At 69.2% G+C, this 13,145-nt stretch overlaps 3 protein-coding genes and 1 long non-coding RNA gene across 7 annotated transcripts; 3 read left to right on the forward strand and 1 right to left on the reverse strand.

Moving 5' to 3' along the window:
• The first annotated feature begins 38 nt into the window (after nt 1-38).
• LOC135317128 (uncharacterized) lies at nt 39-5,023 on the forward strand. Of its 4 annotated transcripts, none has more exons than XR_010376240.1 (3): nt 39-198; nt 1,795-4,078; nt 5,009-5,023. It is a non-coding gene; the product is annotated as an uncharacterized LOC135317128 (long non-coding RNA). The 4 variants fall into 4 exon arrangements; XR_010376241.1 differs by having other exon boundaries at nt 39-167; XR_010376239.1 differs by having other exon boundaries at nt 40-198; nt 1,993-4,078.
• On the reverse strand, nt 2,132-5,848 carry LOC135317127 (calsenilin-like). Its single transcript, XM_064472838.1, has 6 exons — nt 4,998-5,848; nt 3,492-3,616; nt 3,321-3,390; nt 3,146-3,216; nt 2,552-2,659; nt 2,132-2,383 (listed from the first exon to the last, which is right to left on the reverse strand). The coding sequence occupies exons 1-6, from the start codon at nt 5,098-5,100 to the stop codon at nt 2,132-2,134; spliced, it is 729 nt and encodes a 242-aa protein (XP_064328908.1). The 5' UTR covers nt 5,101-5,848.
• Nucleotides 5,849-8,893: 3,045 nt separating this feature from the next.
• On the forward strand, nt 8,894-10,403 carry LOC135317149 (cytochrome c oxidase subunit 5B, mitochondrial). Its single transcript, XM_064472907.1, has 4 exons — nt 8,894-9,052; nt 9,160-9,233; nt 9,971-10,070; nt 10,150-10,403. The coding sequence occupies exons 1-4, from the start codon at nt 8,968-8,970 to the stop codon at nt 10,260-10,262; spliced, it is 372 nt and encodes a 123-aa protein (XP_064328977.1). The 5' UTR covers nt 8,894-8,967; the 3' UTR covers nt 10,263-10,403.
• Nucleotides 10,404-11,237: 834 nt separating this feature from the next.
• Nucleotides 11,238-12,424, forward strand: PURB (purine rich element binding protein B). The gene has a single exon (XM_064472611.1). The coding sequence runs from the start codon at nt 11,284-11,286 to the stop codon at nt 12,310-12,312; it is 1,029 nt and encodes a 342-aa protein (XP_064328681.1). The 5' UTR covers nt 11,238-11,283; the 3' UTR covers nt 12,313-12,424.
• The last annotated feature ends 721 nt before the right edge of the window (nt 12,425-13,145 follow it).

Consider the following 13,145-nt stretch of genomic DNA (forward strand, 5'->3'; position numbering starts at 1 on the left):
CGGCCACACCCCCCCGCCCCCACTGGAGGGGCGGGGCAGCGGCGTTGCTGGGATACGGAGAGCGGCCGCCATGACAGCGCCGCGCCGCCATGACAGCGCCGCCATGACGGCGCCGAGGCCTGGGCCGGCGGAGCCCCGGGCCGGGACCGAGCCGCGGCCAGGCGGGGGTTTGTCACCTTTATTTCATGGGCACGCGCAGTGAGTGAGCGAGCGACAGGCGGCGGCGGCGGGAGGGGGCCGGGCCGGGGCGGGGGGCCGGGGCGGGGGGCCGGGGCGGGGGGCCGGGGCGGGGGCCTGGCTGAGGCGCGGCCTGGCCTCCCCGCCCCGTGTGTGAGGAGGAAAAAAGCGCGATAACCCAAATAACCCTCCCGGCCACGTCCCGCTGCTTCCGTCGGCGAAGCCGCCTCTGCCACCGCCACCCCGGGGCTCGGGGTTGCGCTCCCGGCCCCCCCGGGCTGTGCACAGGCCTTGCTTCCCCCTCGGCTCCCCGGGCATGTTTCATCCCTAATGTAAAATGTGTTCGTCTGATTCGTGTCAATATGGAACAATGCTGGGGTCACACGGTGAAGTGTGACCCTCTAGCATTTGACCGTTCCGTTTGTGCTTGTGTAAGGGAGGGCCGGTCAATTGACTTGTTAACTGTCTTAATGGTTGGAATGTTGATTGGCGATTTGTTAAGTTAATTGTTAAGAAAGAATTTTAGTTAGGAGTAGAAACTAACACCTGAGAATTTTAAAAAGATACAATTAATGCTTAGGCCAGTCAAGAGGGCGTTAGCAATGAATGCTGCATTGACAAGAAGCCTCCAAAAAAGATACAATTCAGTAGAACTTCAAGGACTAACAGTGGAAACACCCTGCTACAAAGGAGAGTGCCAAGATAAGGGAAGGCCACAAATCAGCCAGCAGTGATAACAGGGAACTTCTTGGCTCAGAAGGCGCTGAAGCATGGAAATTGGGGGAAAGGTAATTCTGGCAGGGGGAGATTGTGACCACCGACCCAATTCAGGACCAAAAAGACTTGCCCCCCCACAGCCGTAAAGAGCACGCGGGCTAATTTACATGGCAAGCGTGGCTAATTTAACTACGGCTGACCGACGGCAAGTGGGATGCTTATCACTGACCAGTGAGTGTAAACTTAGGCGTGTTTTTACTAATTGTTATTAATTAAGTAACTGAATATAAACCCTGTAATTTTGTATGACGGGATGCACGTTAGGCGGAAGGATCCCCCGTGCATCAGCGCTGCTTGCTTGCCTCTATTCAATCAATTGTACACTTTGATTGAAATTCCTTTGAAGGCTAAATTAATCATAACACCTAAGTCATCACTGTTTGTTTTATTTAGAAAATAAACCCTTTCTCCTCGTACCACCAAAGGTGGGGAGCCGCCTCTCTCACCGCTGTGGGTCCCCTCAAGCGATGCACGGGTGGGGGCTCGTGTGCTTTTGGTCGGCCTTCAGGAGCTGCGGCTTCACGGCTGCCATAGGTCCCCTCCCCCGAGGCTCGCTCGCATCCCAGGGGAAGGGGTCCGGGTTTGTGCTGCGGTGAGGCCTCCTGCCCTGCTCGGGGCACAGGGATCCTCGCCGGGGGGGCTCTGCCCCCCCAAATGGGGCTGGCTGGGGGGCACGGGCATCACCGGGCACCATGCTGGGGGGGATAAGCCAGCAAAGTAATCCATATCTCTTCTCGCCTCTTGTAACCAGCGTGCCGGGAGCCAGGTGGATTATTTTTTTCTTTCCTTTAACCTCTCGTTTTGTGTCAAATAGTAGAAAAAAAGAACCGTTCTCCTCAGGTGCTGGCAGAGGCGCTGGCGGGGCTGAGCCTCTGGTCCAGGGTTCTAGATCACATTCTCAAAGATCTGCATGGAGCTCATGATGTCCTCGTCCTGGACGGGGCAGGAGGGAGACATCAGAGCCCCCAGTCCCCCTCTTCCCGTTGGCCCCGGGGCGCCCAGAGCTCTCACCCCCCATCTCTCCCAACCCCCCCCCAGCACGTCATTTTGGGACGGGACGAGGAATGGGGTTATATCTTGGACTCAGAGGCCTGGCAGCGAGGAGGATACCGGTGACGCTGGAGCCCCTCCCTGGAGCTGCTCACCTTCTGGCACGTCTCCAGGAACTCCTCGAAGGTCACCACGCCATCGCCATTCCTGTCCATCTTCTGTGAGGGAACAGCAGGGGCTCAGTGGGGACGTCCCCGGTGGGGATGGCAGCTCCGGCCCGTGACATGGCAGGGTTGGGTGGCTGCCGGGAGGGGACAACGCTGGACGGTCTCACCTGGAAGAACAACTCCACGTGCTCAGCAGGCGCGCTGTCCCTCAGGGCGGGGTGCGTGCAGCGCCCCATCATGTCGTAGATAGACTTCATGATCTCCAGCATCTCCTAGGAGGGGACAGAGCGGGGACAGGGTGACAAGAACCCTCTGAACAAGGGCACCTCCATCCCCCAGCACCCATTTCCACCATCACCATCCCTCTCTGGGTGTCCCCCGTGATGCTCCCACCCTGCCCGGCCCCTCCAGTCCTTGCCCCTGCCCCGTCCCTGTGTCACCTCCTTGGTGATGTAGCCGTCTTTATTAATATCGTAGAGGTTGAAAGCCCACTTCAGCTTCTGGTGCACCGTTCCCCGCAGCAAGACGGAGAGGCCAACAGCAAAATCCTGCCGGAGGAACCACAGCCGTGAGCGGGGACGTCCCACGGGCACCGCCGGCACGCCCCGACACCGAGGAGGCACCCGTGTCCTGCCTGGCTCGGCTGCTCGCCCCCCTCCAGCGGTGCCGCGGTGCTGCCATCGATCGCGGGACGCCCAGGGGATTTATTTTTTTTTCCCTATTGATCCCATTTCTATTCTCGCTCGTAGCTATTTTTAATCACCGCGGTAAAACCAGCGCCGGCCCCCCACCCTCCCCCCGCCAGACACCCCTGCCGCAGTGCCTGGAGCTCGCCCGGCGCAGCCTCCCGCCGTCAAGAGGTCCAAAGATTTTGGCTGTCGCCGCTGTGCCGAGCTTTTATCCCTGACCGCACGCGGGCGAGGAGGAAGATCTGATGAATCACGCTGCTGGGCACGCTTACAGCCGGCCGCGGCTCGAGGAGCGCGGTGCCGGCACGGCTTTTCCCGGTGTGGAAGCAGCACGGGGATGCTCACCTGGAAGCAGAGAGCCCCGTTGCGGTCGGCGTCGAAGGCGTCGAACAAGAAGTGCGCGTAGGTGCTGGCGTCTGCGAGGGGAGGAAGGCGAGAGCCGGTGAAGCCCCCCTCGGCCCCAGCACACACCAGCACCCCCAGACCCCCCATGCCGGCCTCAGGGCTCCCCCCGACTCACCGCCTTGGGGGAAGAACTGCGAGTAGATGAGCTTGAAAGTCTCCTCGTCCACGAGGCCGCTGGGACACTCCTGAGGAGGAGAGCGGGCGCCCAGTGAACCCCGGCTCCGCCAAAATCTGCTCCCCGGCCACAGCGGTGTGGGGCCGGGGCGAGGGTCCCCCCGACACTCACGTTCTTGAAGCCGCGGTAGAGGGATTGCAGCTCCTTCTTGGTGAACTTGGTCTGCGCCAGCAGCTGCTCCAGCCCCTCGGGTTGGTGCCGTACGGCCGAGAGCTCCAGCTCGGCATCGCCGCTGTCTGCCGGGAGACGCCGGCAGAGACCCCCCGTGGATCCAGCATCATCCTGTGCTCAGTCCCGGCCCGTTTCCCATCCGGATCCAACCTGGCTTAAGCCCAACCCCCCCGATCTGGTGGCAGACCCCAAATTCCCCTCGTTTCGGGAGGAAAACTGGAGCGTTCTGGCTTTCACATCCCAAGGGCAAAGGCGGCCGACCCGGAGGGTTTCCCCAGGAGCCGCCGAACCCCTGCCCGTCTCCGGCGGCACGTTCCCAGGGCACGGAGCGTCTCGGAGCCGCCTCTCTCACCCCGACCCCGCTAATGCTCCCTCCCGCCTGCGCCCGGCCTGGCGGAAGGTAATTAATAAATGATGGCTCATTAATAATTCCAGCTTGGGGAGCCCCTGCGGACCCGTTCAGCGCCGAGATGGGGATATCGGGATCTTCTGGCCGGGCTGGGGAGAGGCTCCGCTGTGCCACACCGGTAGGGATGCCCCGAAAAACGCCGGGGTGCCGCCATGGGTTGGGGTTAACTCCCCCCATCTCCGGCCGAGCCAGGTTTGCTGGGGTGGGAAGGGGCAGCGCCAAGCCCCTTCTGCCCAGCTGGGGTGGGGTTGAGGTCAGGGGGCCCCATCTCAGGGGGATTTTGGGGGTCGATGGGGGATTGGGGGTCCCTGGTGTCCCATCTTGGGGGGGTTTGGGGGTCGATGGGGGATTGGGGGTCCCCAGCATCACCGCTCTGGGAGGTTTGGGGTGGATGCAGGACTTGGGGGTCCCCAGAGTCCTGTCTCCAGGGAGTTTTGGGGGGTGATGTGGGCTCGGAGGCCCCCAGTGTCCCACCTCAGGGGGGTTTTGGGGGTCAGTGTGGGCTGGGGGTTCCAAGCATCCGCCTCCGGAGGGGTCGGGCTTAATGCAGGCTCAGAGGCCCCCGACGTCCCACCTTGGGGAGATTTGGGGGTCCCTGTTGTCCTGTCTCGGGGTTCCCAGGAGTTAACAGGGGCGCAGGGGCCCCCCACATCACCCCTCAGAAGGGGTTTGGGGGTTATTGTGGAGTTGGGGGGGTCCCCAGCACCCCCTCAGCAGGGTGTTTTGGGAGTGGAGGGGCTGGAGTCGGCCCAGCCCCTCGGGGAAGGTCAGAGCAAGGCTGGGCCATGACGCGGCAAGTGCGGGGAGCAGGGCGGGGGGCTGCCGGCTCGCCCCACACCCCCAGACCCTCGCGCTTCACCCCCAAACCCTCCTCCAGAGAGGTTGCCCCCCCAAAAGAGCAGGTTTTACCCCACGGGGAGCATTTACAGGCCCAACAGGTCCTTTAGCTGGGGGGGGGGGAAGGATGGGGACACCCCAAGGTGTGCTGCGGGGGCTGAAAATAAAGTAATTAATTAAAATTAATGGGGGGGTGTTACCTTCGGCGGAGATGGGCTCCAGGATGCCGAACTGCTTGAGGACGGCGATGAAGAGGAGGATGACCACGGCCACGGCGCACAGCTCCATGCCCTGGATGCCCATGGCCGGTGGCGGGGTGGACGGGGGGACACGCCAGCGTCGGGGTGTCCTCTGTGCCCGCGGGGGTGGGGGTGCGTGCGTGTGCGTGTCCCCCCCACCCCAGAGAAGGACGCCCGGGGCACCCCGGGGTGGGGGCGAGGGTGGCGGTGAGCGGGTGCCGTCGCGGCGAGCGCTGCCTGCGCCGTCCCGTCCTGCCCTCCTCCCTTGGCACGGGCCCCCGCCCTCCGCCCCCCGCCTGCCCCCACCCCGGGCCTCGCCTCGCTTTGGTTCACTTCAGTTCGTTTCGCTTCATTTTATTTTATTTTATTTTATTAATTCCCCTTCCTCCGGTAAGGGAGTCCGGGGTCACGTAGGGGCGCCGCCCCCCGCAGCACCCGTGGGTGCCCCCTTTGCCCCAGCCCGGAAAACCAGGGCAGCCCGAACCAAGCGTGGGTGGGCCTGAAAATGGGGTAAAAAAAATGTTGGGTTTGTGTCCGTCTGCCCCCCCGGCGCCCCTTGGCATGTCCGACCCACCCGGGGGGGTGGTGGGAAGGGCCCCCCAGCGCCTGGGGGGGAAACTGAGGTGGGTGGGGGTGTCCCCAGCCCCCCAGGATGTCTGTCCTCAGTGTCCCCAAGGCTCCAGAGACGTCTGTCCTGGCCCTACGGGGTGTCTGTCCCCAGGGTCCCCAGGACGTTGGTCCCACGTGTCTGGGGGGTCCTGTCCTCACTGCCCCCGGGGTCCCCCAGGGCTGTTCCATCCCCACAGCACTCCCCGACACCAGCCCGTCCCCACGGCCCCCCGACACCATCCCGTCCCCCCAGGTCCCCAAACCCCACAGCCCCCCGACACCATCCCGTCCCCACAGCCCCCCGACACCATCCCGTCCCCCTGGGTCCCCAAACCCCACGGCCCCCCGACACCATCCCGTCCCCCTGGGTCCCCAAACCCCACGGCCCCCCGACACCACCCCGTCGCCCCGGGTCCCCAAACCCCACAGCCCCCTGACACCATCCCGTCGCCCCGGGTCCCCAAACCCCACAGCCCCCCGACACCACCCCGTCCCCCCGGGTCCCCAAACCCCACAGCCCCCCGACACCATCCCGTCGCCCCGGGTCCCCAAACCCCACAGCCCCCCGACACCATCCCGTCCCCCCGGGTCCCCAAACCCCACGGCCCCTGACACCACCCCGTCGCCCCGGGTCCCCAAACCCCACAGCCCCCCGACACCATCCCGTCCCCCCGGGTCCCCAAACCCCACGGCCCCCCGACACCATCCCGTCCCCCCGGGTCCCCAAACCCCACGGCCCCTGACACCACCCCGTCGCCCCGGGTCCCCAAACCCCACGGCCCCCCGACACCACCCCATCCCCCGGGTCCCCAAACCCCACGGCCCCACGACACCACCCCGTCCCCACGGTCCCCTGACACCATCCCGTCCCCCCGGGTCCCCAAACCCCACAGCCCCCCGACACCATCCCGTCCCCCCGGGTCCCCAAACCCCACAGCCCCCCGACACCATCCCGTCCCCCCGGGTCCCCAAACCCCACGGCCCCCCGACACCATCCCGTCGCCCCGGGTCCCCAAACCCCACGGCCCCCCGACACCATCCCGTCCCCCCGGGTCCCCAAACCCCACGGCCCCCCGACACCATCCCGTCCCCCCGGGTTCCCAAACCCCACAGCCCCCCAACACCATCCCGTCCCCCCGGGTCCCCAAACCCCACGGCCCCCCAACACCATCCCGTCCCCACGGCCCCCCGACACCATCCCGTCCCCCCGGGTTCCCAAACCCCACGGCCCCCCGACACCACCCCGTCGCCCCGGGTCCCCAAACCCCACGGCCCCCCGACACCACCCCATCCCCCCGGGTCCCCAAACCCCATGGCCTCCTGACACCATCCCGTCCCCCCGGGTCCCCCATCCCCACGGCCCCCCAACACCATCCCGTCCCCACGGCCCCCCGACACCATCCCGTCCCCCTGGGTCCCCAAACCCCACAGCCCCCCGACACCACCCCGTCCCCACGGTCCCCTGACACCATCCTGTCCCCCCGGGTCCCCAAACCCCATGGCCCCCCGACACCACCCCATCCCCCCAGGTCCCCAAACCCCATGGCCTCCTGACACCATCCCGTCCCCCCGGGTCCCCCGTCCCCACATCCCCCCGACACCACCCCGTCCCCACGGCCCCCCGACACCATCCCGTCCCCCTGGGTCCCCAAACCCCACGGCCCCCCGACACCATCCCGTCCCCCCAGGTCCCCCATCCCCACGGCCCCCCGACACCATCCCGTCCCCCTGGGTCCCCAAACCCCACGGCCCCCCGACACCACCCCGTCGCCCCGGGTCCCCAAACCCCACGGCCCCACGACACCATCCCGTCCCCCTGGGTCCCCAAACCCCACAGCCCCCCGACACCATCCCGTCCCCCCGGGTCCCCAAACCCCACAGCCCCCCGACACCACCCCGTCCCCCCAGGTCCCCAAACCCCACAGCCCCTCAACACCATCCCAACCCCCAGGGTCCCACGGCCCCCCGACACCATCCCGTCCCCCCAGGTCCCCCGGCCCCACGGCCCCCCGACACCATCCCGTCCCCCTGGGTCCCCAAACCCCATGGCCCCCCGACACCACCCCGTCGCCCCGGGTCCCCAAACCCCACGGCCCCACGACACCATCCCGTCCCCCTGGGTCCCCAAACCCCATAGCCCCCCGACACCACCCCGTCCCCCCAGGTCCCCAAACCCCACAGCCCCCCAACACCATCCCAACCCCCAGGGTCCCACGGCCCCCCGACACCACCCCGTCCCCGCAGCCCCGTGACACCATCCTGTCCCCCCAGGTCCCCTGTCCCCACGGCCCCCCGACACCATCCTGTCCCCCCGGGTCCCCTGTCCCCACGGCCCCCCAACACCATCCCGTCCCCCCAGGTCCCCCATCCCCACGGCCCCCCGACACCATCCCGTCCCCCTGGGTCCCCAAACCCCATGGCCCCCCGACACCATCCCGTCGCCCCGGGTCCCCAAACCCCACGGCCCCACGACACCATCCCGTCCCCCTGGGTCCCCAAACCCCATAGCCCCCCGACACCACCCCGTCCCCCCAGGTCCCCAAACCCCACAGCCCCCCAACACCATCCCAACCCCCAGGGTCCCACGGCCCCCTGACACCATCCCGTCCCCCCAGGTCCCCCGGCCCCACGACACCATCCCGTCCCCCTGGGTCCCCAAACCCCACAGCCCCCCAACACCATCCCAACCCCCAGGGTCCCACGGCCCCCCGACACCATCCCGTCCCCCCGGGTCCCCCGGCCCCACGGCCCCCCGACACCATCCCGTCCCCCCAGGTTCCCCGGCCCCACGGCCCCCCGACACCATCCCGTCCCCCTGGGTCCCCAAACCCCACAGCCCCCCAACACCATCCCAACCCCCAGGGTCCCACGGCCCCCCGACACCATCCCGTCCCCCCGGGTCCCCAAACCCCGCAGCCCCCCGACACCATCCCGTCCCCCCAGGTCCCCAAACCCCACGGCCCCCCAACACCATCCCAACCCCCAGGGTCCCACGGCCCCCCGACACCATCCCGTCCCCCCGGGTCCCCCGTCCCTTCGCCCCCCCCACCCCTCCCCGTCCCTAGGAACCCCTGGGGCCGCGCGGAGGGGCGGAGCCAGATCCTGGGGGCGGGGTTTGGAGCTAGGGGCGGGGCTCCGCTCACTGGGGGCTGGGCTGGGTTCTAGGGGCGAGGCTCCGCTTACCACGGGGCGGGGCTTGTGGCGGAGGGCGGGGCTCTGGTCGCGGCCCAAGGGGCGGGGCTCAGCCTCACACTCCGCCCTGCGGCCGCTTCCGCTTCCGCCGCCGCCACCGGAAGCGCTGCCCGCCGTCGCCGCTGCCGCCATGGCCTCAAGGTTACTGCGGGTGAGCGCGGCCCTGCGGCTGCTGCCTGCGGCCTCCGTCCCCGCCCGCCGCCTGGCCGTGCCCGGTGAGGGGGAGACCGGGGTGGGGACCGGGGGGTGGGGACCGGAGGAACCGGGGAGGGTGGGCGGGCGGGCGGCCGCGGCCTCCCGGTCTGACCGCGTCGCCCCGCAGGCGGCCTCGCCAGCGACGAGGAGCAGGCGACGGGGCTGGAGCGGAAGGTGCTGGAGGCCATGAACAAGGGCCTGGTGAGTGTGGGAGGGTGTTCCTGAGTGCGGGGGGGTGTCCGGGGGGTGGGGTGTTCCTGGGGTGGGTCTCAGGGACGGGGTGTGCCGGGGGGGGTGTGCGTGTCTGGGACGGGGTGGGGGAGGTCAGCGGAGACCCCCTCAGGCTTGGGGCTGAGGGATGGGGTGACCCGGGGGGGCTGTCAGGGCTTGGGCGGAGGGGAGGGGATGGGGGGGTGCTGAGGGGGGAGGGGATGGGGGGTGCTGAGGCTGAGGGGGGAGGGGATGGGGGGGTGCTGAGGGGGGAGGGGATGGGGGGTGCTGAGGCTGAGGGGGGAGGGGATGGGGGGGTGCTGAGGGGGGAGGGGATGGGGGGGTGCTGAGGGGGGAGGGGATGGGGGGTGCTGAGGCTGAGGGGGGAGGGGATGGGGGGTGCTGAGGCTGAGGGGGGAGGGGATGGGGGGGTGCTGAGGCTGAGGGGGGAGGGGATGGGGGGGTGCTGAGGCTGAGGGGGGAGGGGATGGGGGGGTGCTGAGGCTGAGGGGGGAGGGGATGGGGGGGTGCTGAGGCTGAGGGGGGAGGGGATGGGGGGGTGCTGTGGCTGAGGGGGGAGGGGATGGGGGGGTGTTGAGGCTGAGGGGGGAGGGGATGGGGGGTGCTGTGGCTGAGGGGGGAGGGGATGGGGGGGTGTTGAGGCTGAGGGGGGAGGGGTGACAGGGCCTGGCAGTACCCCCACTCATGCCGTCCCATCCGCCCCCCAGGACCCCTATAGCATGTTCCGGCCCAAGCGCTACGCGGGGACCAAGGAGGACCCCAACCTCGTCCCCTCCATCAACAAGAAGCGCATCGTGGGCTGCGTCTGTAAGTGCCCGCCCCAACCCCTCCTTCCATGTGTCTGTCCTTCTGTCCATCCATCCCACCCTCCTCCTCCTCCCCCCAGGTGAAGAGGACAACAGCTGCGTCATCTGGTTCTGGCTGCACGAGGGGGAGGCCCAGCGCTGCCCCTCCTGCGGCGCCCACTACAAGCTGATCCCCCACGAGCTGCCCCACTGAGGGCCCTGCGGGGTCGGGGGGGCGCACGGACACCCACCCCCCCAGCACCCACCGGGCATCCTCTGCACTGAGCCGAGCCCCGAGCTGAGCCCCGCTGTGTGGGGGGGGGGTGTGTCCCCCCATAAAGAGTTTGTGTGTGGAGACCTGGACTCTGTCTGCGCCGGGGGGGCGGGGGCGGGGAGCAGCAGCACCTGTGGGTGCGGGGTGGGGCCGGGCACAGGGGGTGATGGTGAGGCTGTTATGACATGGGGGTGGGAAGGTGGGGTGTCGCCCCCCCGGGAGGGGCTCACGGCCTGGGAGTGATATTTGGGGTGGGGGGACCCCACCTGTGCTGCCGTGGGGGGCTGGGGCTCTCTCCCTGCTGGGGAGCTGCCATGTCTGCTGCCCCCCACCCCCCATTCACGGACGTGTCCCCCCCGGTGCCCCCGCAGCTCCCTGCGCTGGGAGGGGGTGGGAGCTCTCCCGGTGCCGGGAGCTCCCGGGTGACCCTGCACCGCGGGGGGTGCCCGTTCCCTGCGCGGCCGGGGGCCTCCTCTGACCCCCGCCCCGGGGAGGGCGGGTCCCCGGAGCGGCCCTATCTTGCCGTTGACGTTAGCGATGATGACGCCGGGCCCGCCGGCCGTGATGTCACGCCTTCCCCGCCACCCCGGGCCCGAGGGGGCGGGGCTAACTCACCGCCGTCCCTCCCTCCGCGCCGGCGCGGGGCCAATGGGAGCTGCCGGCGGCTGTGAGTGACAAGCGGGAGCGGGGGCGCCGCAGGTGACGTCCGGTGAGGGGGCGTGGCTTGTAGCGAGGGGGCGCGGCTCCGGCGGCGGCCGGGGGCGCACGGGGACGCGGCGGGCGGGGCCTCCCCCCGTGCCACGTGACGCGGCGGGAGTGGGGGGCGTGGCGTCTTTGGCGGAGTGCGGCGGTGACGTCACCCTGTCGCAGAGGGGCGGGGCGGGGCGCGGGGCCGCGCGCCGGAAGCGGGGAGGCGCGCGCGGAAGGGCCGGCGCGCGGGGCGGGCGGGCGGCCGGACAAGATGGCGGACGGGGACAGCGGCAGCGAGCGCGGCGGCAGCGGCGGCGGCGGCGGCGGGTTCGCGACCGGCCGCGGAGGCGGAGGGGCCGGGGCCGGGGCCGGCGGGGGGGCCGGCGGCGGCGGCGGCGGGGCGGGCCCGGAGCAGGAGACGCAGGAGCTGGCCTCGAAGCGGCTGGACATCCAGAACAAGCGGTTCTACCTGGACGTGAAGCAGAACGCCAAGGGCCGCTTCCTCAAGATCGCCGAGGTGGGGGCGGGCGGCTCCAAGAGCCGCCTCACGCTCTCCATGGCGGTGGCCGCCGAGTTCCGCGACTACCTGGGCGACTTCATCGAGCACTACGCGCAGCTGGGGCCCTCCAGCCCCGAGCAGCTGGCCCAGGCCGCCGGGCCCCCGGGCGAGGACGGCGCCGGCCCCGGCCCCCGCCGCGCCCTCAAGAGCGAGTTCCTGGTGCGGGAGAACCGCAAGTACTACCTGGACCTGAAGGAGAACCAGCGCGGGCGCTTCCTCCGCATCCGCCAGACCGTCAACCGCGGCCCCGGCGGGCCGGGGGGCTTCCCCGGCGGCCCCCCCGGGCTGCAGAGCGGCCAGACCATCGCCCTGCCCGCCCAGGGCCTCATCGAGTTCCGCGACGCCTTGGCCAAGCTCATCGACGACTACGGCGGCGAGGAGGACGAGCTGGGCGGCCCCGGGGGCGGCGGGCCGGGCGGCGGGGGGCTCTACGGGGAGCTGCCCGAGGGCACCTCCATCACCGTGGACTCCAAGCGCTTCTTCTTCGACGTGGGTTGCAACAAGTACGGCGTCTTCCTGCGGGTGAGCGAGGTGAAGCCGTCCTACCGCAACGCCATCACCGTCCCCTTCAAGGCCTGGGCCAAGTTCGGCAGCGCCTTCTGCCGCTACGCCGAGGAGATGCGCGACATCCAGGACCGCCAGCGGGACAAGCTCTACGACCGGCGCGCCGGACCGCCGGGGCCCGGCAGCGGCAGCGGCGCCGGCGACGACTCCGACGGCGACGACGTGGACGACGACTGAGCCTCCCCGAACGCCGCCGCCGGCCCCGCACCCCCCTCTCCCCCCCCACCCCCCAAATCACACCCCCCCCCCCCCAGGAATCCCCCCGATTCCCCCCCCCTCCCCCCCCCCCCACGCAGCGACGGGGTCCCCGAGCCCCCCTCGCCGCCGCCGGAGAGAGCGAGCGAAACCGGCCTGACCGCCGCCGTCCCCCCGAGGACTTTGCTTTTCGGGGGGTCGCGGCGGGGAAACCGGGGGGCGGGGGGGGGAAATCCCCTCTCCCCAAGGCCCCCCCTGCCTGCCACCACCAAAACCAGCATCGCGGCGGAGAGGGGCCGCCGCCAGCCCAGCCAGGGGGACGCGGAGCCGGGGGAGCTGGGGCGCATCTGGACCAACGTCCGCTCTCTTATTTTTTTCCCCTTATTTTCCTCCCCCCCCCCCCCCCTTTTTCCAAAATATTTTTTCCTTTTTTTTTTTTTTTTTCTTTTTTTTTGGTGGGGGTGTGGTTTTTTTTGGGATGCAAACTGCTAAACTCGGGGCGCCCCGACCGGCACCCCAGCAGGTTCCTAGAAACGAGCGCAGACTTTCTCGGTTCCGATGATTTGCCCCCGGTTTTTCCCTCGCCGCGGCGGGGGCGCGGAGCGAGGCAGGTTCGCGCAGGCACAAAGCACAAGGAAAACCCGACGGGGCGCGACATCTTCCCCCCTTCTCTCCAAATAAGGCGGTTTCCGCCGCGCGAGCGAGTGCCGGTTCCGCGCCGGCGAGGCCCTGGCCAGCTTTCCTTCCCGCTTCCCGTTTCGCCACCGCAACCGGCACCGAAGGCGCCGCCGGGACCTTCGAGCGCCAAAATCCAC

The sequence above is a fragment of the Phalacrocorax carbo genome, chromosome 24, assembly GCF_963921805.1.
Source record: "Phalacrocorax carbo chromosome 24, bPhaCar2.1, whole genome shotgun sequence".
Taxonomy (NCBI): domain Eukaryota; kingdom Metazoa; phylum Chordata; class Aves; order Suliformes; family Phalacrocoracidae; genus Phalacrocorax; species Phalacrocorax carbo.